At 40.2% G+C, this 27,037-nt stretch overlaps 1 protein-coding gene across 23 annotated transcripts in view; it reads left to right on the top strand.

The window, feature by feature from the left end:
• The window catches only part of neb (nebulin), a 162,125-nt gene that overhangs the window by 40,831 nt on the left and 94,257 nt on the right, over positions 1-27,037 (top strand). For all 23 annotated transcript variants that reach the window (XM_039755194.1, XM_039755193.1, XM_039755183.1 and 20 more), the window contains 22 exons: positions 170-376; positions 1,824-1,928; positions 2,209-2,316; positions 3,924-4,235; positions 6,299-6,505; positions 6,681-6,785; positions 11,087-11,194; positions 11,451-11,762; positions 13,532-13,738; positions 13,856-13,960; positions 14,920-15,027; positions 15,324-15,635; positions 15,876-16,082; positions 16,506-16,610; positions 18,633-18,740; positions 18,906-19,217; positions 19,756-19,962; positions 20,222-20,326; positions 21,801-21,908; positions 22,392-22,703; positions 25,482-25,685; positions 26,057-26,161. In XM_039755194.1, the coding sequence (XP_039611128.1) occupies positions 170-376; positions 1,824-1,928; positions 2,209-2,316; positions 3,924-4,235; positions 6,299-6,505; positions 6,681-6,785; positions 11,087-11,194; positions 11,451-11,762; positions 13,532-13,738; positions 13,856-13,960; positions 14,920-15,027; positions 15,324-15,635; positions 15,876-16,082; positions 16,506-16,610; positions 18,633-18,740; positions 18,906-19,217; positions 19,756-19,962; positions 20,222-20,326; positions 21,801-21,908; positions 22,392-22,703; positions 25,482-25,685; positions 26,057-26,161 (3,969 nt within the window). The remainder of the gene's footprint in view (positions 1-169; positions 377-1,823; positions 1,929-2,208; positions 2,317-3,923; positions 4,236-6,298; positions 6,506-6,680; positions 6,786-11,086; positions 11,195-11,450; positions 11,763-13,531; positions 13,739-13,855; positions 13,961-14,919; positions 15,028-15,323; positions 15,636-15,875; positions 16,083-16,505; positions 16,611-18,632; positions 18,741-18,905; positions 19,218-19,755; positions 19,963-20,221; positions 20,327-21,800; positions 21,909-22,391; positions 22,704-25,481; positions 25,686-26,056; positions 26,162-27,037) is intronic.

Raw genomic sequence — 27,037 nt, 5'->3', positions numbered from 1 at the left:
TAGTTATAATTTAATTTTGCACGCATCATATGTTCATGTTAAATATTTGGTGGTATCACTAACAAGCGAACTCATCGAAGGCTTCTTCTTTGATTTTTAACATATTAGTATGAATACTGCTTTTGATTTTTTATCGGTAAACACTGAATTAATAATATCCCTTCAACAGAATGCCTACAAATCCGACTATGACGGATGGATGAAAGGTACAGGCTGGATTCCAATTGGCTCTCTAGATGTGGAGAAGGCAAAGAAGGCCGGAGAAGCCTTGAGTGAGAAAAAGTACCGACAGCACCCTGACACCATCAAGTTCACCAGCGTGACGGACAACCCTGTGATGGTTCAGGCTAAGCTGAATGCCAAGCAGCTGAGCGACGTAAGTCACGAGACTCGATGGCCAAAAATCATAAAATCTGACTTGAGGAATTCAGGGCCTTGCAGCCTCTGAGCGTTGGGGTTTGGCGATAAGAGAGTGCTGCTCAGTTACAGTATGTTCTCTAATATGCTGTATGCTGCACGTCGTGCTTTATTGTTGTCTTATTTTTGAACACTCTGCGTCCATTGAGCTTTAGTCACATTGGCCTCTAGATTAGCCCTGCGGCAGCACACTTTTTGCAAACGATCTCCTTCATGATCTCTGGGATCACATTATGCGCTCAATGTGTACTGGACATGTTAAACTTCGCAGATAGACATAAAAACAAGGACCATTTCACCCACAGCATCTATGATAAATAAAATAAAGTAAATGACAAACAACGTCCTAAAGCCACAATCCATACTGGCTCTAAGTGACTTTGTGTTTTGAAATTATCGATTGTGAACTTTGACCCGGACACACACAGACGGACATCTTAAATTCACCACACACTGTTTATTTACAATACTATTTACAAATTGGACGTGCACAAACCCCAGTGCCTCTTGCACCGATTCCCCCAATGTCCCGGCCACACAGTCCTGTGCCTCTCTTTCTCCTGGCCGCCTCCAGTCCTCATTCCAGCTCCGTCCTCTTCCACCCGACTTCCACCAATGACCGGAGGGAGGCGGCCGCTTTTATAGGAACCCGGATGGGCTCCAGCTGCTTCCCGGCGATCTCCCGCGGACACACCCCCGTGTGGCGGAAGTGCCGGCTGCGCACCCGGAAGCTGTCCGGGTGTCCCCTGTCGTCTTCCCCCCGGCACTTCCGCCACTCCCGGGATAATAAGGCACTGGGGCGCCGCCTGGCGGTGGCCACGGGTCCCTACTATAAGCATGACTGGGAATAGAGAAAGCGCAAAGGATATGACCTGAGGGTCGACGCGATCCCAATAATCGCTGCCAAGGCCGCTCGCAAAGCTGCCAGTGATGTAAGAGTTTGGAACTTCTCTGTTGCTTTTCAGTTGTGAATATAAGGAATATTTGCCTGAACCTGAGTGACAATAATCATCCACTGTACAAGAGGGACAAACAAACGTCCAGTTTCAGTTTCTGACTCTCAATCTGTGTTTTCATTGCAGCTTAAATCTGCTTGACTTAACCTAACAGTCTTGACAGACACGCTCTTTAAGTTAATGTTTGAAATCTAAATTTTAAATTGAGTTAAATTGAGCCCCTACAGGGCTGGGCTTCCAAGCCCTCTACCCGAGGCCTCCAGCATAACCAGGACGGACGCCCCCTCTCGGTCTGGAGGAGGCACAAGCCCTCCTCTGGTCCTCCTGGGCGTCCCGGCCGGGGGACCACACTATCTACAGTACCTGATATCTGTTGTGATTTGTCATTTGGTATATTATTTCACATGCTGTATTTTACCTGCTAGTTACAAGGACAACTTCTTCTTTCAGAGGGAATACCGATCAGGCGCTGAGGAGATCAAACACACCTATCATCTCCCACCAGACGCCCCTACGCTGCTGCAAGCCAAATGCAATGCCATCAATATCAGCGAGGTGAGCTCATAAATGTGGTGGTGTGAACTGATAAAACAATAAAGACAAGTAAATTGGAGTTTGGCTGTATTTCTATACAGTATTCAGTGTCTTTATACAAGGAGCAGATCAAATATGTTATACAATGCTGTAATGCTGCACTGGACTAAGTGTAAATTATTAAGTGTGTGTTTGGAAATGGAGTCTGTGCTTCTGTTAATAATCTGGCCTGTCATTATGTTGTAGACAGTCAGAAAGTGACATGCGGAATTAACTCAAATGTCCTCTTCTCTTTTGTCAGAATTATTACAAATACAATTGGAAACAGACACTTCTCAAAGGTCACAATCTGAAGGAAGACGCCATTCCTATAATTGCGGCCAAAGCCTCCAGAAACATTGCCAGTGACGTAAGTTTAGCCATCAGTGACCAATGCCTGCTACCACTAAGCATGACCAGTAAATACACGATGGCCATCAACAACCCAGTGAACTTATTCAGGCATTTTGAATTAAACATGTAGACTTTAGAATGTACAAATTATTCTTTAGGTATTCCTACATATTTTTTGTATTGATATTTTTCTGTACTAAAATCAATAAATACAATATGCCTCGATATGTCATTAATGCTTGATGTCTGAGCCTGAGGTTATCCGCTGGTTGAATATTCCTGTTGTGTAATTATAATTTTACAGTACCTATGATCAGCGCCTGATGTTTGCTTGTCTGGAGCGCATTTCAATTTTCCACCAGCAGGGGGTGAATGTAGTCTCGATGGTGAAGCACAATGTGACCGTCCCGTTACTCCATCAAGTGCACAGAAGGGAGCCCTCCAGTGGCATTTCTTGTGACACTTGTCACGTGTTTTAGCTAAATGTGATGGAAAATGTGAAAGCGAGTGAAGTGCAGTATGTACAGAAACACTAAAGCCATACGACCTCCAGCAGGCATAGATTTAAAGCGCACTCTGCTGTGCTTCCTTCACGCGTTGTTCAGTTTCATTCATTTTCTACACGATTATGTGGAGTGTGCAGCTCAGGTGACTCTGGTCTCAAGTGAGATGAACCGCAGTGTGATAAATGTGAACATTCTCCGCTTATCCATGTGGGTTTTCTCTGGTTACTCGTCTTCCTCCATGTCCCCAACACCTGCACGCTAAGCTAATTGAGGACTCTAAATCTGTCCAGTATGAGTGAGGGTGGGCGTGTGAATGCTTGACTCAGCTGTGTGTCACACTGGCATCCCACCCTCAGTTAATTCCTAGTTTGCACCTGATGTCGCTATTTTAGTCACTGACTTCATGAAGCCCTTTAATGGAAGAAGCAGGCTCAGAAATGGATGGATTATTATACAGCAGTTTAGGCCTAAAGAATCATTGGGAGATTCACGTGACAGCATATGCTCTCTTGGTATGATCGTCAGACTTTAACACTAGGACATTTTAAGTGAAGCTTTAATGGAGATGACACTGTGTTGTCTTCCTTCTGTGATATTAGGATCGGCTCTGTTTTTGTTGCATTTAGGGTCGATTATGTTTCTGAAAGCTCAGTATAAAACATTCTCCCTGACCTGAGCTCCATGTTCCCTATTAGATATGGTGGCTCCAGTGGCCTACTTACTACCTGAAGGATGGCCTCCCAAAAGTTGACTTGCAGTTACCTGTTTTTATGTCTGAGACAATGTTGTGGTGTGAACAAAGTCGCCTCTGGTACCTTGTCATTCATCCTTCAATGTGTAAATGGTCACGTTGTAGTCCGGATTACCCACACAATGGACTTATTATAATATACTTGGAGGCAAAAAGATTTCACATGCAGCCTAATTGCTCTACAATCTTCAAAGCAAGACGAAAATCCAGGCTTTAATGATCATGGATATTGTAAATATGATGTCTGGCTAGCTGTAGAAGATACACAGCAATTCTGATATGTTCTGTGTTTATTAGCATGCAACTAAACAATGAGGTCTTAATGAAGTCCTCCTTTTGAAAAAAAATAACTTTGTGTCATTACAGTACAAGTACAAACTGGCCTACGAGAAGGCAAAAGGTAAGCAAGTTGGCTTCCGCAGCTTGCAGGACGACCCCAAGCTGGTGCATTACATGCAGGTTGCAAAGATGCAGTCGGAACGCGAGTATAAGAAGGAGTATGAGAAGTCCAAGACAAAGTATCACACTCCTCTGGACATGTTCAGCATCACAGCCGCCAAAAAAGCACAAGAGGTGGCCACCAATACCGGCTACAAGCAGCTGATCCACCACTACTCTCTCCTTCCGGACGCCATGAACATCGAGCGGAACAGAAACATGATGCACATTCAGAGTGATGTAAGTTGTCAGCAGTCGTACCCCTCTCGCTGAGCTCAGTTCAGCTGTGCCTGTGTGTGAAATGTAGTGGAGTTTGTCTGTCATCAAGGAGAGGATTGTGTATAGTGATCTTTAGAAAGAAATCACAAGGAATGACAATAAGAAGGTTAAACAAGCACTGCATGAAACATGGACGGTCTCGTTTCATATACACCTTAGCAAAAATTCACCAATCATTAGTTTTGCATGTGACATCACAATTGCAAAATGCAAAACTCACTAAGATTAGGTTTTGGCTTTTTAAGTTTTTTGGAGTAGAAAGCAAAGGTTATTGCAGTCTACTTCCTCCCTGGCTCCTTCCACGTTCATCTGCCTGCACATTCACACCGCCAGCTCTGCCGTGTACCCCTCATTTAGGGACAGGGCTAGCAGCAGCCCCTTAACATGGAGTCTCTCTAGCAGCCATGTACCCGGGGCAGAGGATTTTGGCAGTGCAGGCGGGTATTCGTCCTGTAAATGCTTTCCACATTTTGTAACAGAACAAACTCTGTCATGCTTTTAGATATCGAGAAAAAGTTTGCAGATGACATGAAAATGTATCTTATAATGGTGTAAATTTCACGTGTTTCACAAATTTATGGTAGTAGTACTCGAGTAGTACTGGTGACAGAGCCAACACCTTAAGGCAGAATATCTAAACCGCTTAATGCAGATCAGGGTCAGGGACAGGATCTAGTCTCCCACGTGACCCTGGTCTTTATTAAGCAAATTAGACAATGACGTGACATGACAGGACCTTATGACAGCACAGTGGGCAGACAATCAAGCGAATGGCTTGGTGTTTGTATTTTTATGTACATTATACATTTAAAAGTACATTTTAGGAATTCTACAGGCGATTGAGCACCAAATATAACCCAAAGACAAGCTCATGCACAACTACAACACAGTTGCAATGCAATAAATACAATATCCAGCGTACCCACAAACACACTCAGACACATAAACAGTATAATGTACATAGAGATCTTAGGGAATTTAAGGAAAGATACGTTCAAATAATGCCAGCTTTTCATTATTGGGATGGTCCAGGATAACAATGGCACACTGCAGGATGGGGAGCACTTTGGATCAGTCTCTCTCCCATTCTCCACACCCATTAGCATCTTGTGGGACCCTCTGTGTCATCTTCAAGCACCACTCCCAGAAGGCCTCATTTCTCGAGGGCTTTCCTGAACAACTGTAAGGCACTGACAATGTTAGGCTCATCACCCAATTCACTCACGCTTCTCGGAGTTCGGCATGTTAGCAGCAACTGTCAAGAGCAAAGGAAGTCTACTAATATTATAATGTAAGGGAAAAAATATAGCAGGGGGTTTTAATGCTCTATTTTCCATACTTTTCAAAAGTCACAGCAACATTTAGACAAAGACAAACAGAATCACCTCAGGATTGGAAATGCGAGGTCCTATAAGTGGGTGCCCATTTTTAGGAGAGTCCAGCAATGATCTGGTGGTATACTTCATGTTACATATGGTCTTTATTTTATGTTAGAAGTACAAGAGAATTTTAAATGTTCTCTAAAATGTCGAGAAGCAGCAGTCCCAAGTCAGGGCTCACCCACTGGGGAAAGAGGAACCTGAAATGTATTATCTAGCACTGCTTCGAGAAGGGCACTGGTGATGTAGAGAAGAAACTAGCCATATTTGTGCCTGGCTCGTTTTTATGATAATATTTTACTATTTGATGAAGAATGGATGTTTAAGTGTGCACATTAGATCTTCTTAATAAAGCAATGGCTCTTAATAGGAGTTTCAATCAATCAGTCAATCAATTTATATGTTGTTATGGGATAAAGCGACTTTCACAACATCCAGAGCAATTTCAAAATCCAACAATAATGCATGAGAGACCAGGCGTAAACTGGTAGGATTTATTGTACGTTTTAATTTCTGTGATTATAAATCAGAATGTATTATAATATGTGGTCTCCCTTTAGTGTATTTTCCAAGCATATTTAATTAAAAAATAAAAATGATTGCCTTCAAAGAGTATTCTGAAGTGCATTTCTTTTTCTTTTTTAGAATGAATATAAATCAGAATATAACAGCTGGTTCAAAGGTATTGGCTGGATCCCCATTGGTTCGTTGGATGTTGAGAAGGCTAAGAAAGCAGGAGAAGCTCTTAATGAGAAGAAATACCGGCAGCATCCGGACACAATCAAGTTTACAAGTTTGCCAGACTCCATGAATATGGTGCTCGCAAAAGCCAACACCAAACAGCTTGATGACGTAAGGCACAAGTCCAAAGTAGTCCCTTCAACGTGTCATTTTGTCTTTCATATTAATCTTCAAATAAAATGTACATTTCCCAGACACTATGTATTAGAAGTAAATATGTTTTTTTAGAATTATTGCATGTTAAGCATGCACCTGTTTTTCAATGACTTCTCTTTTTGCCCCCCAGATTGCCTACAGAGCATCCGGAGAGAAAGTGAAGCACACGTACCACCTGCCAGCTGACAGTCCACAGTTCTTACAGGCTAAGATCAACGCTTTAAATATAAGTGAGGTAAATACTGAGCTCTTGATACAATTTGGATTTTATTTGTTTTGCAATGGATGACGCATAGAGAAAAAAATGAATTCATGTTATGCTACTTTCAGTCACAAGGAGCAGTTTACATTTTTCAAACTCCAATACATGGCCAAGGGAAGAGTGGTTCACCGTTCTTCAGTTCACTGGACAACCACACCACTTTATTTTTGTTTCTCCGGCTTTGAACTTCATTTTGGGTAAAGGCATCCATCCATCCATTTTCTAACCCGCTGAATCCGAATACAGGGTCACGGGGGTCTGCTGGAGCCAATCCCAGCCAACACAGGGCACAAGGCAGGAACCAATCCTGGGCAGGGTGCCAACCCACCGCAGGACACACACAAACACACCCACACACCAAGCACACACCAGGGCCAATTTAGAAACACCAATCCACCTAACCTGCATGTCTTTGGATTGTGGGAGGAAACCGGAGCGCCCGGAGGAAACCCACGCAGACACGGGGAGAACATGCAAACTCCACGCAGGGAGGACCCGAGAAGCGAACCCGGGTCTCCTAACTGCGAGGGTAAAGGCATTGCACAATGATATTATAGTGATAATGGAAACCCAAATTAACCCTAAAGATAAAGACTAGCAGAGCATAATATAAATACAATGGATAGAAAACATCGTCAAGCTGGAAAAGTTCGGGCTGGTCCTTTACAAAAGATAAGATAGTGGCCTTATATCGTAGAGGACATCTGGATAGAGCCCCGGTTTCCAAACTCCATCCTGGGGACTCCCTGTGGTTGCAGGTTTTTGTTCCAATTTGAATTCCAATCAGTGATAATAACTGATCTCATTTAATTAGCTGGCTTTTCTCTTCTCTTATTCTGCATTCAGAGAGGCACAGCTGTCTGATTTTTACATTTTGAAATATTTATATTTTACTATAGATTTAAATGCTTAACTCTCTTTTGTTGTCCTCCTGTTATTTTGCTCTTTTTCTGTGTAGTTTGCAGCCTTCATTGTACCCAAATAATGACAATTAAAAACAAGAAGAGCAGACGCCCGAGCAAATGACACTGAATGATGTAAGGTGCCAACTGCCTCAGCATCCGACCCTCTGATTAGTAAATTATGGATTAAATAACCAGAACTCCTGGAAAAACAGAATGAAAACCTAAATTAAAATATTGTTAAAAAGTAAAAACAAACAAAAAAAGATCACCATGTAACTGCATCTTAATAAAAACTTTGCTTTATCATTTCTACATTGACTTCAAAACACGGAGATTAGGAAAGAAAAGCTGACTTAATTAGGTTACAAGTCCAATTAAAAATCAGACGTGGGTTGGCATGAAAACCTGTAGCCACAGGCGGGGCTCCCAGGGCTCAGTTTGGGAACCACTGGACCAGATGAATGACAATGACAGCGGGCTACAACCCCACCAACTGTAAGATGACACGTGTGCGACTGATAAGGGAATGTTTTATCCAAATTCAAATTGGGAGAACACCAATAGTGAAGAGCAAGAGCAGGAATTCATAATCAAGAGAGGAACACTGTGCTGGTCTGAAGTTCTTCAGCTATGAAGATTGTCTCTACTGAGGTGTTTCCTCAGAATGTTAGTCACGCTTGTGATTCCACTTGTAATTCCAGCAACTGGAGATCTCACCCCAGCAGTACCATTGCTGGGAAGATGGCAGTTGGTGGGGAGAGCAACACTCCAAATAAGTTACCCAACAGAGAGAATGACAGGAAATCAAAATACAGACATTATAGAACTAGTAGTGTCCAGTAAAAAAAGAAAACATTTAATGGCATTTCAGCGCTGTGATGTGAAATGTGTTTGGACAAATTGAATTCCCTAAAACAAAACATCTCAAGACTGATTCCAGAAAGGCAAACATTAATCTAAAGTGAGCCGCATTGTTTTCCATTAGGCTTTTGGCACACTAGTCAAGGAATGGCCTACTCACAGAAGGCAACGGACTAAGCTGTGGGGAACGACTTGTACATTAGATGAGTGCAAACGTTATTTCTGGTTCGTTGATGTAAATGAATGAATGGCTCTGTGTACAGCTTACATATTCTCTCATATGCTGCTATGAGCTACTAATTTTTCTTCAAGTGCTTAATTTAAGAGACATGACTGCTAGGTTAAGCAATGGCGGGGATTTGGCCAGATACTGTATGAGTCAGTGTGGGAGTCTGCGTGCTTATGCCATGTGAGGAACTGGAGACCAGTTCTGTACCGGGCCCTACCTTATCTCGATGTTTCTTGGCTAAACGTAACTCTAAAATTGCATTAAGCAGTAAATATCTGCACAAATGGATGGATTAATAATATCATTTAAAATGAAACACTCCAATTAATTTAACATTGAGATGACCAATGCTAGAAGGATTAGCATATGCCTTAAAGTGAACACAATCATAACAGAAGGATCTACTCACAATTCAGTCCTGGGCTGATATGTCGCAAATTTAGTTCATTGTAAGTAAGTGTAAAATGATATACACAGGTTGACAAAATATTACATATAATTACAAAGTGAGTGTTTGTTTTGTGATGGTAGGATTTGAGTGTGACCCTGTTCTCCCTGTCCGATCCCACCTAGAGCCCTGGTTACTGGCACAGCTGACTGCTACTGTATTTCAACATGCCCCCCTTTGTTTAGCAGTCACAACCCCAGGTAATTAGACAGACTGGCAAAACAGACATGAGAAGGAGTTGTGCTTTTTATTCATACACAGATTCACTTCAAAATGTAGGCAAGGCTAAAATGTCAACATTGTACCACCTGATTAAGAAGCAGTTTATGTTGTGTGCTTAGCTGCCAGGTTAAACATCTTTAAAACTAGATATTGTTAGACATTAGTTAAATGAAACACAAAACACAACTCACCTACATGGTGGATATTACTCTCCATTACTGTGGTCCTAAAGATGGAAAGCGCCATTTATGTGAAGGACATCTTGGTCCTGCTGGCCTCCTCATTACCCAAAACAAAGTGATTAAAAAGACAAAAACCAATGTTGAGTTACAGTAAATCACACTTAGGTCAAGAGACATTCTACTTTATAATTCATTTGTAAGATAAAACCTGGAATTTCAAATGCAACTGTGCTCCACATACTGCCTGGGAAAAGCTACCAGGATTGCAGGGAATATCTGATGAGGAAGGACTGAGGGTACCAAGTCTTCATCTTAAGCCAATTGCAATAAAGAGGTGGAAGGAAGAACAAAAACATTTAAAAGTATGAGGGCAGAAAGTACGGTGGAAGTCAGCTGTTGATCTTCAGTCACACTTTCTAAAGCACACAGCAAATGGCCCACCACACAAATGTCACAAAATATTTCTTCACCGTGAGCACTGCTGATGTGTGACCAAGTTGTCTTGTGGTACAGCAGTGAGCAGCACTGTCAGAATGTTCACATTTCAAATTGATGATATATTGGAAATGTGAGATCAGCAGAACAATGGCCTCTTCTCATCAAAGTATTTCTAATGCATCTGCACAAATAAAGTTTGCAAATTGTAAATGGCGGCCTTTTAGCTCCGTTAACTCTTTAATTGGAGTTCACTGCTATAAGCAAATTGTCTAAAATGACTAATCTGTTTACCTAAAAAGCAGATTTACATTAGAACATAAAAATCATTTGTTAAGTAACAGCACAGTAATTCCTGCTGAAAGGCCACTAATAGATGTTAAATGAAATTTTAGCAGACTGTTTGCCCTCAGTTGATAGCATACTCTACATGCACCATCTGCTCTACACATTCATGCTGAGGTACCACAGTGGCACCAAGGCTAAAACTGCCCATTGTCCGCTCAGAGTCTGGGGTTCAAACCACAGCCTGGTCTCCAATTTCATGGTGTCTGTCTATTGTCCAAACATTCATATGCAGTTCTCTAGTTTCTTATCACAATCAAAAGAAATCAGTGACTCTAAACCAGCCTGGTGGTAATCCGGTATCTGTGCACGTGGTGGACTGGCACACCATCTGGTATTAATGTCTAATTTCTACACTTGAACTGGACTGTTGAGGTCTAGACAACAAAAATTACTGAACATAATTTTATTACTATAAACTGACCTCTATCAATACTTTCTTTAATTTATAATTGTTCCTTAATGCATATTTCTTACTCAATATGTTATGCTTACTGTCTGAGAAAGCACATAAATAAAGTAATAAAAGTAATAACACTGAGCAATAGAGCCTCTTCTACAATGGCTAAAGGAATAATTCCATATTAGGCTTGTTTGATGTGAAAGGTGACACTGTTACATTTGAACCCGTCTTTTGTTTCATGCAGGCTCACTACAAAGATAGCTGGATCAAGCATCTTGCAAAGGGGTACGACTTGAGACCTGATGCCATTCCTGTAGTTGCAGCTAAAGCTTCCAGGAACATAGCCAGTGATGTAAGTGTGAAAGACGCTTTGAGGATTTTCATCTGTGTATACACTGTCTAGTTTAACTGGAATTAAAAAGTCACCTTAAACGCATCATCACTTGTGAACTTAAGCATACAGTAAGTCCAGCAAATCCTTAATAGTTGTATGTCATTTTAGCAATGCTTTGGTTTATTATAACACTTAATAGTTATAACCTAAGTGCCACTTTATTTTCAGTATTTATTGTTTGAATGTAATCATGACCAGCATTTTCTTTCCACAGTACAAGTATAAGTTGGCCTATGAAAAAACACGAGGCAAACACGTTGGTTTCCGAAGTCTACAGGACGATCCCAAGCTGGTGCACTACATGCATGTGGCTAAGATGCAGAGTGACAGAGAATACAAGAAGGACTACGAGAAGTCCAAGACCAAGTACCACACACCAGCAGACATGTTCAGTGTGAACGCCGCCAAGCAAGCCATGTCTGTCATAAGCAACACCAACTACAAGCACCTGATTCACCACTACTCCCTTCTTCCTGATGCCATGAATGTTGAGCTGGCTCGGAATATGATGCACATTCAGAGTGATGTAAGCATTTTGGTTTACTGCACAAAACACAGCGGAAAATCAGGCAAACATGTAGAGCTGCTTCTACATTTCTAGGAGTTGGTTATGTCCTAATGGCTAACGCTAAAGACATCCCATTTTTACCACCATAGTGTGTCTTATTATGTAAACACTGCCTAATTTCTTACTCATCTTTAAATATTTCATGAATTCTAATGTATGCTGTATTACATGGTTGGGTCCTAGGGTCACCCCATTCACGTAGACTTTAACTGAATGCCCCAAATCCCATACATGAACCACACTGTCGGAGTTGAGTTCTGTAGTAGTTCAGCACTCCCCCAATTCCTTCACATCTGTAACCCAAGTAATTATATAGAGAACCGAGGCAGGCAGGAGAGAAAGTAATGCATTTATTCATAAATTATAGATAATATGCAAAAATATAAGGACCATCTAGAAGTGTGCGAACTAACGACATGAAGAATCATCTTCGTGCCGAACTGGAATCGTCCCCACATAAATCAAAGTCATCCATTAGATCTGGACCACCTTGTAATGTTCCTTGATAAACTTCTTGCAGAGTGGAGGTGTCAGTGATTCGCCTCAGGCAGGCAGACTCAGCCCCATTCCAGCCTGTGCTTTTCTTCTGGAGGTGCTGCACATTCCAGCTATCCCTTCCATGATATCCTTTCTTCCTGGGGGGTACTGGCTCATAGAACTTAAAATGTGTCCCTGCACACCTGGCCCACTCCGGTCAACTCTCCTCAAACTCCTCCAAGCTAGAGCACTCAATAAAAGTTCTTATCTGAGCTAGTAGGGTCATAAATATGCCAGAGCCACAACTGGTTATACAACTTCCTTAATATTTAAAATGAGATATTATTAAACAATAACTCACCTGTCTGTTTGAAACATTTCAAATACAGTTATTTATTAATAAAAAAATATTAGCCTGTGTGCTAGATATTATTTTCCATTACGCATTGTAATGTGAACCACTGTATGCAAAATATAATACAAGTATTGATTATAGTATTAACTTATAGCATTTACATTATATTTTTAACATATTAAAGATGATTAAATAATATGTAAGAGTAAAAATGACATTTTCTTAGCAAAGCCCTTTTTGCACTAGTGTGTGAAATTGAATGTTTCATTCATCAAAACGTCTACATAAATGAAGACATAGTCTTCATCTTGTAAAGCACTTTGTATGAATATGTCCTCTAGAAATAAATGTTGTTGTCATAGTGAAGCTCTCGCTATTCCATAGTGTGACCGAACTTCTAGACTTAATGCTACCAACACACAGAAATCAGATTTCTTGTTTATTTTGGAATGGTTATCTTCAGACTGAAGAAGATATACAACTATATTTTCCATTAATTAACATTAACTATACAAGACTCTTCAAATTTTAGTTCTTCATGTGTTCCAATTTTATTTAATAATTGATTCAAACTGATATCAGATAAATGAATTGCCTTTTCTGTTAATTCTATCGTGTACGTTTATATTAAATAAAGACAAGTTTGTGATATGGATGGGGACTGATATTAACAAAGGACATCTCTTCGCTTCATAAGCATGCAAGTCTCCTTCCTAATAGTTCTGACATGTCCTACGACTCCTGTGTTATTATCTAATCGCTATCAGACAATTACTATACATTTAGTAAGACACTACGCTCCATATCTTTTAACTAAGGATGATCTCATACCCTTGTGAACAGTAATTTGTCTTTCCTTGTCAAAGTGTATGTTTGTAATTTTTGTTTCCACCAGAATGAATACAAGAGTGATTATAATAGCTGGTTCAGAGGAATTGGATGGGTACCCATTGGTTCACTGGAAGTTGAAACTGCCAAAAAGGGCTCCGAGATCAAGAGTGAGAAGAAGTACCGCCAGCCCCCAGATAGCTTCCAGTTTAAAAAACTAATGGACTCCATGGATATGGTTTTAGCTAAATCCAATGCTCAGATCATGAATCAGGTTAGTGAGTAAAAATCTGTACATTAACTTCAAGTGACAGCACTGTTACTGCCTAAAATAAAAGATGACATTGTTCCTTGTTAATACCAAACGTAACTCTTTTTTATTTCATAACAGAAAGCTTACAAAGCTGCCTGGGACGTTCAGAAGACCAAAATCCATTTAATGCCTGATATTCCTGAAATTGTTCTTTCCAAAGCCAACCAGATTAACATGAGTGAGGTAATGCCGACTGATTGCTTTATGTTTTAGTACGAGTTTAATTCTAAGTCTTGTAATATTATTTAACACAGTTTGATTTTAATCCCTTTTTACTCCTTTATCTGTGTAATGTTATTACTGATAGACGGTTGTGGAGCCATTTTCTGGTTCCTTTCTAGAATTCATTGAGTGGTGCATCTGGATTTTAATAATTCGGCTCTTTTTATGTATGTTTTATTGTATTCACTTACTACAAATACATTTTGTTTCTGCTGTGACCTTGCTATTCGTTTTGGAGCCCGATTGGAGTTGTGTAGTTGTGCTGATGTGCTGCAGCTGACTTACCTTGGTGGCTTTTACAGACGCCACAACTCTTCCAAGAAGCCCTGCATGGAAGACAAATGATATCATTATTACAATTTATTACCTTTTACAAATAATTTTAAACAGTTCTTAAATGAGACATCACATTAGTTGCACAAGATACTATTGTGAGGCTCCTGTTCATTTTTGTAACATTTCCCATGTTTTGTTTATGAATTCGTTTTAATAAACACATCATTTTCAAAATGTTACATACATATATTTTTCCATATCTTTTTTTTTTTAAATTGTCACATTCTTTTTGAGCATTGATGCGATGACAAATTGTCATTGGGCATGTTGGGCACTACTGTATTATAAAACAAAACCCTGATTTACACCGTATTCAGGATGTATTCCGGCCCCTTCACTTTTTCACATTTTGTTATGTTGAAGCCTTTTGCTAAATTCATTTAAATTCATTTTTCCCTCTTCAAGTAACACTCAAAGCCTCAAAGTGGCAAAGCGAAAACAGGATTTTAGGAATTTTTGCAAGCTGACAGACTCTTATCTCAATATGTTCTTACTTATCCACTATAATAATCGGAAGCTTACATTTGCTGAACTCAGACAGTTGCATTTGATGACGGCACATAATGTTGTTATTCTTTCTACAGAAAGCTTACAAGTTAGGTTGGGAAAACCTGAAAAAGAAAGGATACGACCTGAAACCTGACGCCATTGCGATTAAGGCAGCAAAGGCTTCCAGAGATATCGCCAGCGATGTAAGTTTTATATATTTGCATTTCTTTATTTTTTCCTTCCAATTTGTGAAGGTAAATTTGCTAACATTCATCACGTACAGTATATTGAGTCAATTATAAAGACTGAATTATGCAGCTAGTTATTAATATTATATAAACAATTTAAAATGCTAGAATTAATAAGGAGAGAGGCAGAATTTGAAATGGCCAGATAAGCCACGGTTAACAGCCAGATCAGGTAATCTGCTTGTGCTCCACACTGAGGTGACAGTCGGGTCAGGTGTCTTAACTATGCCATTACATTTCTGTTTCAACAGTACAAATACAAGTTGGCCTATGAGAAGACCAGGGGCAAACATGTTGGCTTCCGCAGCTTGCAGGATGACCCTAAGCTGGTCCATTACATGAACGTTGCCAAAATGCAGAGTGAGAGAGAATACAAGAAGGACTATGAGAAGTCCAAGATCAAGTATCACACGCCGATTGACATGTTCAGCGTTATGGCGGCCAAGAAAGCTCAGGAGGTGGCCACCAATGCTGGCTACAAGCAGCTGATTAGACATTACGTTACTTTGCCCGATTCTATGAGTCTGCAACTGGCCAGAAATATGATGCAGATCCAAAGTGATGTGAGTATCAATAAAAGGCCTTTCTTCAATGATATAAGACTGATGGCATACATTAGTTAAGGTTTTCGTTTCTGCATTTCCAATTTGTGTGTAATGTGACTATAGACTTTTGGCATAACAATATAATGCTAATGCAATGACAGGCTTGAATATTATTAAAAGTCTGTGTTGCTGTGACTAAAATGCTACAAATTATTGCACACAATGATTAACTAAAGGTATTTTTTTTGGAAATCTTAGAATCAATACAAGATGGAATACACGGGCTTCATGAAGGGTATGGGATGGGTTCCAATTGGCTCTTTGGAAGTTGAGAAAAACAAAAAAGCTGGGGAGATTCTGAGTGAAAAGAAGTATCGCCAGCATCCAGACACTGTTAAATTCACCAGTGTGCCCGACTCCATGGAAATTGTCCTTGCCCAAGCCAATGCCAAGAACATGAGTAAAGTAAGTGAATTTCTAATTTTAGTGTATACTGTAAACTGAATTGACTGGCTTTCTCTTAAAAGTAACATTACATTGCAATGGCGTTGTGACCCATCTAAAGTGAGTTCCTGGCAAGGTCTAACCATTGACTACTCCGCACTGGAATTCTAAGTGACTTTAGCGATTGATGGCATTGATACTTGTACATTTTTAGACTATAGTTTAGTTCTCAGCACATTCTTTTACTTTGCATGAATGTACAGAAGGGAACGGTGCCCATCTCTGATTATTCAAAGATATGCTGTGACAAGGACTGCTATCTTGAAATTGGCTAAGCGTGCCCTGTCTATGATAGGTTCCTACTTTTTTACTCCACCAGTTTTGACAATTGTTAGTCTAAGATATTATATAAATACTCAATTTATTTTCCTATTTTTTCCCCAGCACTTGTATACTAAAGATTGGGACACAATGAAGACCAAAATACATGTCATGCCAGATACCCCTGAGATCATTCTTGCCAAGGCCAATGCAATCACCACGAGTGAGGTATGTCTCAATGTCGACCTTATATAACTATAATATGGTGACACCGTGGAACAGAGGTTAGTGATGCTGCCTCATAGTTCCAGATTCCAAATTGTAGCCCCAGTTGCTGTGATGCTTTTGCCCATTTTCCATATGGATTTTCTCCTTCATCCCAGAGATATGTGTATGAGTGAGTATGCCCTGTGGTGGACTGGTTCCTGCCTTGGGTGTAGTGATGCCAAGATAGGCTCCATCTGTCTAAAAGGAATACCGGATTTCTGTTTTTCTTTTTGGCTTCTGCCATAAATTCTAGGTGTTCTTTATAGATTTGAGGGAACTGAATCCAGATGTAGCAGCGGAGTTGCTCTGTCACATCCAGTTTTTGGTTTAAATCAAAAAACAACAACACTTTAGAGAAAAAGTGATACTTTTTTAAATTATACAGTCTTGGAACACGTATAAATTACACATATAATTGCTTTAAATATACATACTACTTACAAATAGAAGTCACTTTGTTGTTTTTTTCCTCTTCTAATCCTCTGAAGGTGTTTCACAGTTCAATGACAAACAGAGGTCTGCTAGCACAGACTCCCTCCACTTTCAACTAAAACGTCTCTCCATTTGAGCGACGCGCTGGTGGAATTCAAACGAGAATGTAGGGAATGGATTTTTTAAGACATGTTGCACCCAAGTGCTAGGTAGGAACAGAGGAGCTCCTCAACTAGTTCCTTGCAGTTTTCTGTCTTTGTATTCTCAAAGACATTGTGGCACACACTTTCAAATGCCTCCCCAGTTTTAATTTCATACAGCTTGGGCTTCATGTTAGCGTTCTTGAACAGCTCCTGTATTCAGATTTGTGGTCCAACTAAAACACCTTATGTTATTTTTGCTTTGATAATGCGAAGAAACTTCTGCCTGAGGTATGCCTGTTACCTGGTCAAGAAGACAGATGGATCAAGCCCACCTTGCATATTTCTGTAAAAACCATTTACACAACAACTTTCTCTCTTCTACACATTTGTAACCTTCTAAATATACTGTAGATTACTGGCTGTATTGAAGGAATCGGAAGAGAGGAAAAAGTACAGACAGAGAGCATAAAATGTGCAGCAAATGCTTGTTTTTATCATCTCAACTAACACTAAGAATGAGGAAGACTGCCATTTCTCAACTCAAAATAGACTTCAAATAATATTCCGAGCATGAGAAATTCTTATGCTATGAAACAAATGTAATTTACTTTTTTAAAAATCAACTATCTTTTTCCAAACAGTGTTTTTCACTGAATCCAGTATCTTACGTAAACAGTTTGTGGTCGAGAAACTCCAGCTTCAGAAATGGATTCAGCACACCGAAATCTGTAAACCACAATGATTTGTTGGCATCGGAGGGTTTTGGTGCAGTCCACTGTATTTAAAGTGCTTCACAAATAATCAAAATAGCACCACAGAGACGGGAAATGCAGAAAAAGGAACCCAATGTTGGCACTAGGGTGAAGGTAATATCAGCAAGTACAATACTAAGCACCAAATAAAAAGACACACGAATGAAACATCACATTCAAACTATAAACAGCAACAAATACAGGTTTAAGAGAGTGGACCGGGTTCTAGGTGCAGACTGACGTCACATTAAGGATATGGTCATTCAAGAGGGCACACGTAAAGCCTTTCAGGTAGCACTTTCCAAGATGAAGTCTGACTGGCATTGAATTTTTCATAATCTACATTAGCAAATGAAAAGGAAACGTCAACCTAGCAAACAAAAGCTTATTATGGGACAACATGACCTGACTAATATTCTGGCGCAGCAGTAGACCTTGACAAGGTGTCGAGACCCCAGTGTAGTGTAGTAAGACCCAGTGGGCTCATCATAGCATCATAGTGGCTGGCCCTTGTGTTTCCATGGGAGTCCTCACTACTGTCCATGTCAAAGGTGTCACATAAGCTACATATGGGCACTGCGTTTCAACTCCCATGACAGCAAAGTCAGGTGTGTTATCACACTATTTATTGTTATGAATGTTCTTTCTTTTTCCAGAAACAATACCGACTTGCTATGGAAGAATCTAAGAAGAAAGGCTATGACCTAAGAGCTGATGCTATTTCAGTCAAAGCAGCTAAAGCTTCAAGGGACATTGCCAGTGATGTAAGAGTTTTACTTTTTTCCACTCTGAATTGTGTGCTTCATGGTACTTTTATGATATTCAGATAATATGGCCATGTAATGTCTAATGACATTACGTTAACACCAAGCATGACATTGAAAAGCGTGTAAACCTGACATACCTTGGGCATTCTTTCTGTCTTCTAGTACAAATATAAACTGGCTTATGAGAAGACACGGGGCAAACACGTCGGCTTCCGAAGTCTGCAAGATGATCCCAAGTTGGTGCACTACATGCATGTGGCTAAGATGCAGAGTGACAGAGAATACAAGAAGGACTACGAGAAGTCCAAGACCAAGTACCACACACCAGCAGACATGTTCAGCGTGAACGCTGCCAAGCAAGCCATGACCGTCATAAGCAATGCCAACTACAAGCACCCGATTCACCACTACTCTCTGTTACCTGACGCCATGAATGTTGAGCTGGCTCGTAACATGAGCTCAATTCAAAGTGATGTAAGCATTTTAGCTCTTTTCCTTTATTCTGCTAGTAGAACTTACCTTTATGTTTTTCTTTGTTCATTTCCAGGTAAAAAAATTTAAATAGAAAAGCAAATATTAGTCCTTGGTGATTGAGAAAATAACTAATGCTTTAGGGTTATAACATACTCTATGGTCAAAAGAGTAATGCTGGTAGAGTTTCTAAAAATGTCAGAAAATAACACTTTAATCTTTACTATTAAAAATAAATTGCCAGCCAGTAGGTCGCTGCTCCAAAGTCATTCTCTGATAGACTTTCTTGGAACTTAAGTTTATTTGTCATCCTTTAAAAAAGTAAAATATAGTTGATGAATACAGAAGTAGTGTGTGAGGGTATGGGGGCCTGGAATAAGGTGCCCAGATGTGCATGTCCAGCATCAGGTAAGAAGAGTGCAGTCAAATGAGGCACGTGGACTGGACTGGATTATTCTCCTACTGTCCATACGTTTGCTCAGGCTTATACGGTAACATTCTGGTATCTGTAATAACCTTTTTATCTTAATTTCCTGTACAGAATATGTATAAAAGCGATTATAACAGCTGGTTCAAGGGAATAGGATGGGTGCCAATTGGAGCTCTAGAAGTGGAGACGGCCAAAAATGCCTCCAAAATCAGGAGTGAGCACAAGTACAGGCAACACCCCAGCAATTTCAAGTTCTCGAGTCTGACTGACTCCATGGACATGGTCCTTGCAAAGACAAATGCACAGATTATGAATAAGGTACGCATCTAACCCACAATGTCATGCTTTTTGGTTTTAAATTTGATTTCTGTTGTCTGTCTTACTTTCTACCTTACTGAGTAAAGTGAAGAAATGTGGTATCCTAATAATGTAAATTAATGATTTTTTTTGTCATGTTCATTGTTTTAGCTTAAATGAGTATTTGGATTTTGTACAGTAGGACTATCAGAGTTATCATTGCACAGGACAGCCAGCTTACTGCTCATTTGTTAACATCCAAACTCTTTTTTCCTTATAGCATCGTTACATTGAAGCCTGGGAGGCCGAGAAAGGAAACATTCATGTCATGCCTGACACTCCGGAAATCCTTCAAGCCAAGCAAAATAAAGTGACATTCAGTGAGGTAAGTCCCATGTGTTCCTAAAAACGTCAAGAGATGTGGCACGAGCATGTGCATAAAAACGGGGTCTTGCAGAAGCACAAAGTTGACATCAGTGTCCACTGTGCGGTATGTCAGCTGAAACAACAGAATTACAATCACAGTCTTCAGTACTTTTGAGTTGTGATTGTCAATGGTGCTTTTTTAAAGATATACACATGGAAAGGCATGACGTGTAAAACACTGACTGCTCAATTACAGCTGGATTAAATTGAACCCCCCCATGACACCAAACTATGAATCTGGCCTTTCCTCAGTATACGAAGGAAAGGGAATTGAAAATAAAGATGCCAGTCATTGTTCACTCAATTTCTTTATGTTGAGTTGAGGTTTTACAGCACACATTGGAATTTCAACAATATATTATATTATGTACATTAAAGAACCATCAACAACAAATCAAATTAATATTATATTGAACAATTATTATAAAAGTAAAATTGAATAAATCAGACTCTGCAGCTGCAGGAATAAAAGGTAAAGTTTTACTTCCAGTTAGCAGAAAAAGCCCAAAAGTTGATAGAAATCTACACTTTGTACCTAATACTTGTATGCAAAATTTGGTTGACCTAAATGAAAGCGTCCTCAAGGTATCGTGTTTATACACACACACACACAGACAGAGAGGCAGACATAATTCCAAAAATGGTATTTTCGGACTCATCAAAATCTCGACATTGAATTTTTGGATGATTACAATACTTTCCTTATCCTTTATATACCAGAAAGTCAAAATGACAGATAGCAGAACAGGCTACCAAGTGAACTTTAGTTGGGTGTGGGAATACTGGAACAGCCAAGCAGAAGAAGTAGGTAAATAAAACAATGGCACGTGTAAAGGTGTGCCCGAGTAGCTCCATTAAATCCAAATGGGTCCAGCAGTAATTTCCAGATGGTCACCAACTGAGAGTGATTACCTGTCACAAGGTCACCTGTAGTTCCTCGGTTAAGGCACAGAATTGTTAGGGTCCTGCAGCTTATGGAGGAGATCTAGCAGCTCAGGTGCAATTATGGACGTCAAGCTTTTTTAATGTAGAGCAGGCCTCAGGGGTGCAGTGGAAAGCCTAGGGAGATTATTTGAAATGCCTCCAGTACGGATATGAACAGCTAGTCCTGGCAAATATGTTTTGGTTCTGGAGAATGGTGGTTAAGCTGGGGTTTAACCTTTCCTTATATTTTGTTTTTGATAATAAATAAAATTATTATGTATATATTGTAGTCGTTTATACCAACTTTATTACAGGTTGTACTGTCCTCTATCCATGCACATATATACATATATATATATACTGTATACTGTATATGTATATAAGTGTGTGTGTGTGTCTCTGTGTGCATACTGGATGTTCCATATTTGTATTCATTTATAGCAGTATACACCAAAGTTGATATTAAGTTGTCCTGAATTATGAATGACTTGCTGTTCTTTACACTCCAGAAAATGTACAAACATGGATGGGAGGAAGCGAAGAAGAAGGGATATGACCTAAGAGCCGATGCCATTTCAATCAAAGCCGCTAAATCCAGCCGGGACATTGCTAGTGATGTAAGTTCGCTCTTACTCTTCTTTCCACTCTCATCATCTCTCTTTTCCTGTGGTAAAAAAAAATAATGATGTGCTGTGAGGTCAGGTGGTGGCTAAGCACTCTCCAGATCTGTTTTGTCTCCTTTTTTCATTTTGTCTTCCCCTACTGAAATATGAGGATAATTAGATTTTAAATGAGCTTTTTCCTCAAAGAATTCACCGATCATTTTACATTTGTACGCAAGAAATCCCAGGCTGCTTGTGGTTAACAATAACACTTTTCATACTGACGCAAATAATTTAGAATGTTTAAACCAGCTTAAAAAAAAAGTTTGTGTAGTTGTTGTCTGCAGCAGCGGGGATCTTCCTGAAGAAGCTTTCAAGGCCTCCACAGATACGGGTTCAGCTTGATATTCTTTGTTTTTAAATGCCATCCACGTCTTGTATGGTGTGATGTGTGTAAGTCAGATGCTCCAATAACGGAATCTCGCTCCTCTTTTACAGTATAAATACAAGGAAGGCTTCCGGAAGCAGACGGGACACCACATCGGGGCCCGCAGCATCAAGGATGACCCCAAACTTCTTCTCGCCATGCATGCTGCCAAGATTGCCAGTGACATGGAATACAAGAAGGACTTCGAGAAAGGAAAGACCAAGTTCAACATGCCAGTGGACATGCTGGGCTTTGTCCTTGCAAAGAAATGCCAGACGCTGGTCAGCGACATCGACTACAGAAACATCTTACACCAGTGGACCTGCCTGCCGGACCAGAACGATGTCGTCCATGCCAGGAAAGTCTACGACTTGCAGAGCGATGTAAGTTTGGATTCTTCTGTTTTATAATTCATTCTGAAAACTCAAACAGCTATCCTGAACCTGACACTTAAGCGCACGGAGCTGAATGATAAATCCATTCGTCCTTGTCTCGCTCGTTACAATATCTTGAATATGGCGGCTCTAAACCCGAGAGTGGCAGACAGAGGCGGCCTTTGGGGTGTGCGGGGCCTCTGGCTGACCAACCCCACGCAGGGTACAAACTTACGCGCGATTTTAATACAAATTATGGTAAAATACGCCGGATTTTCTCATTACAGTACAGTATACAGCTACATGTTTGGAAGATAACACGCGGCCTTTATCAAAATATAACTGGAGAATGTACTGTAACTTGACAAATCCGCTCGAACGGGACACGCGGTCCTCAAAAACGTGGCCCCCGTAGGCGCGTCGCCCCACTTGCCACCCCCAAACGCCGCTCTTGGTGCCCGAGTGAGTCAATAGTATGTGATTGATTGCGTACCGACTCCCGCCCAGCGCTGGGTACTACTGGTCTTGCAGGGGCGGACTTATCTATCTCGTAAAATAAACGTTTTTCGATTTGCTGTGTAAAGTCTTCGAAACGACTTCACTTACATTCCGATGGCTTGATATTCGGTCCTTTTCGCCTGGTGATCCGGCCGGCGAGCGAGACGCTGATGTATACGATTTGGCGCGGGAAGATTTGGCGCGCAGGAGCAGGCGGGAGACGGCGACTGGCGGGACTTCAGTGAAGTGCGCGTGTGGCCAGCCGGTCGGACGCCGTGGATCGGCGGCTCCGTGGCCCTTAGTCACGTCCTGCTGCGCCGAAACGATGGAGGAGCTTACGCAGTATGTGCACCTGAAGTAAACTTTAACCGACCTTTTTTAAGGTGTTGACAGTTGCTTGATGGGACTGCACAGCTCAGCCGTAAGGCGTACTGCTCGCTTATATACCGAAGACAACCAACACTCGGTACGGAAAAAACGAGCCTGCTTTACTTTATTTTCCGGTATTAGTTAAGAGTGTCAGAAACCGCTGATACTTTGCTTCAGGCCCGCTTAACCCCGTCACAGTTGACCCCAGCGGGCTATTATTCGTCGGTCAAACCTCTCCCCCCCGATTTGACGGTTTTCTGAAATACTGAATCAGTTAAGGACTGACTACTAATGTATACGCTTAATAAACGCCGTCCCAGTTAAACGGGGCGCTTTCTTTCCTCGTGTCACCTTTTTTGCGACGTTTGCTCCCTTTAATAAAATCCTAATAATGCAAAATAACAACAAACAGAGCACCGATATGGGCAAACGACACAGAGGGCTAAGCCGTAGCTGTAAGTAGATAACACACGAACTAACGGGCACACGGCAATGAAAACCACAGCGCTGATGGTGACTGGCATACAAACACAGGGGTGGCCAACGCTGGGCCGCAGTGGCTGCAGGTTTTCATTCAGACCCTTTTCCTAATCAGTTTTAACTGTTAATGAATTCCTTTTCCCTTCGTTTTAATAGATAGATAGAGAGAGAGAGATACTTTATTAATCCCAAGGGGAAACAGAATACTGATAAAAAACAATATATAGTGATAAAAATGCAGGTATAATGGACAGTAACTTTGTATAACGTTAACGTATAACGGGGTGCAATTGAAGAGTCACATAGTGTGGGATCTCCTCAGTCTGTCGCTGAAGCTGCTCCTCTGTCTGGAGATGATCCTGTTCAGTGGATTCACCATGATTGGCAGGAGCCTGCTCAGCGCCCGTCGCTCTACCACGGATGTCCAACTGTCTGATGACCAGCTAAACTGGGATTTCAAACTCCAGCCAGTTTCACTCTATCCAGTTTCTTAATGAGAAGCCGATTCTTGCTGTTAATTAAGCCCGTTATTTAATTCCACGGCCTGTTGCTGCTCTCATTCTGCCATAGCAGACATTTCCAAAACTGTTGATTTCTCTGTTTTCTCTAAGACCAATGTCAAAATGTTTTGGTGACCTGAGAGATCAGCCTTACCGAGACCTCCACCTTTCTTTATTTCCACATATTGTGTGATGGGCACAGGTGAGCTGGTCATGCGGCAGCTCAGTTTGTGTCTCATTATTTGGCAAAAAGAAACAACTAAGGGACCTGAATCAAGTTAATTAAATCTAAGGCAAAACAAGTTAATTAGCAGCAAAAACTGGTCACTAATGAAGAAGGTGGTTAGAATGAAAACCTGCAGCCAGGCCCAGAGTTTGACATCCGTGTACAAAGACATACAGAAATGATTACTACATGCCTACAGTCAAACATTTAGCAAACCCACTTTGGAAATTTCTGCACTGACACTAAAACACAGAAGAGATTTGGAGGTAACAGCTTGTTGGATTTAAAGCAGGAGGTTGCTGGGACAAGAAACAATTTGTCTAGCGATAATTAGGCTTAAGCCATGTGCTTCATTTGCTCATCCCATCCTAGTCTAGTCTATAGAAACTAATTGTTTTGTTAAATTTTTGCAGTCTGGAAGTTTTTCACGTTTTATCCTGCTACACAGCAAAGCTGCCAGTTGTAAGTTAAACCTCGAGTTACAGTATATGTGTGGAAATATATACTGTACACATTTAAGGGTTACATTAACACAATAGCAGTTAATATAACACTGCCCATTTTGCCTAAGCGACTGTGTTAATATCAAATTCTCAAAAGTATTTAAAGAATACATTTCATGTACCATAAAATTTCACTTTCATGCCATTTAGGTTACACACTAGGATGTTCAAATTGTATACTTATATGTATATTTTTTTTATTTTCAACCAGGCGGCATATAAAGCAGACTTACAATGGTTGAGGGGCATTGGCTGGACTCCCATTGGGTCTCTTGATGTTGAAAAAGCCAAGAAAGCAAGTGAGATTCTGAGTGAGCACAGGTATCGCCAGCATCCAAGCACATGGAAATACACGAGCACAATGGAAGACATGCCTATGGTCCTGGCTAAGACCAATGCACACACAATGAACCAGGTATGTTGCTTCTCCTAATTTATTATTCACCTTATTATTTACTTGGCTGCTGAGGGAGCTTATGGCTCCTGATGATCCGGTTATGCAAAATGAAAATTCAGAAAATGGATGGGTGGGTATCTGTTATAGTGCATGCGCCCTGAAGTGGTCTTAATTGCCCCCAATTGTTGTCTGCTGCACCTTTCAGTGTTACACCTCATTTCATAGAGTCTTCAAGTTGCTGGTGCTTGTTTATTAGTGCAAATAAAATAAATGCTGTTGATGCAAGGATACATCATTCAGTGTTCTCAGTTAAGATTTGTTTTACTTTTAGAGTGAATGAATACATAAATTCAAATATATTTTATTTACTTTCAATTTTCTCTCCACAGAATTTATATAAACAAGCCTGGGAAAATGAGAAGAGTCAGATCCACATCATGCCAGATACTCCTGAAATCATTTTGGCCAAATCTAACCTGATCAACACAAGTGAGGTAAAGTTAAATGAAGCCTGCAAATCCTTGTCAAAACAGCGAAAAATTAAGTAGTTAATCAGATAGTTAGGAGCCTCTCCCAGTCTGCTATACAATATGGTATCCTACACTGTCATGCTTCAGGTGAATTGTTTTCAATGACATAAGTGTCTTATGACACAAAAAACATTTTTATATTTGTGGGGCTTAATCGGTTGCAACACTTGGATTCTAATGACTGCTCTACGCAGGGTGTTAGAGAGAAGGGACACATTACATAGATAGATACTGTAGATACTTTATTAATCCCAAGGGGAAATTCACATACTCCAGCAGCAGCATACTGATAAAGAACAATATTAAATTAAAGAGTGATAAATTAGTTTATAAACTTCACTGGACTTTTTACACATGGCAGTAATCGCCCTAAACCTAAACTTAACAGAAGAACTAATTTGGTGCTTTGATCCACAGACAGGAAAATGTTGAAATTTACTGTTTCTGCTTTATGCACCTATGAATGGGTTACACACAACCAATTATTGATTATCTACAATCACTATAGGAGTCACTTTTAACAAGATTAAAAAGTATAGGATAAAAGTGAAGTTTGAAAAAAATATATATCCAGTATATGTATACATATGCACACACAAAGTACATATATCACAAAATTAATTTTTTTTGGATTTAAAATTATTATTTATATTCTAACTGAGCCATAACAAGACTGGATTTAAGAACTCCATTATTTAGAAATTCATCATTGTACGTAATTTATTTGAATTTGAATCATTTTGTGCCTGTATTTTGTAGTGTTCTGTAAATGTTTAATAAAACTGTTGTAATCCTAAATGTACCTTTTGATAATACTGTATAAGTGACTTTGTTATGTTC

This window comes from Polypterus senegalus, chromosome 6 (genome assembly GCF_016835505.1).
Source record: "Polypterus senegalus isolate Bchr_013 chromosome 6, ASM1683550v1, whole genome shotgun sequence".
NCBI lineage: Eukaryota > Metazoa > Chordata > Cladistia > Polypteriformes > Polypteridae > Polypterus > Polypterus senegalus.
The sequence above is the reverse complement of the archived record's forward strand: the minus strand, read 5'-3'. Positions and strand labels throughout refer to the sequence as shown.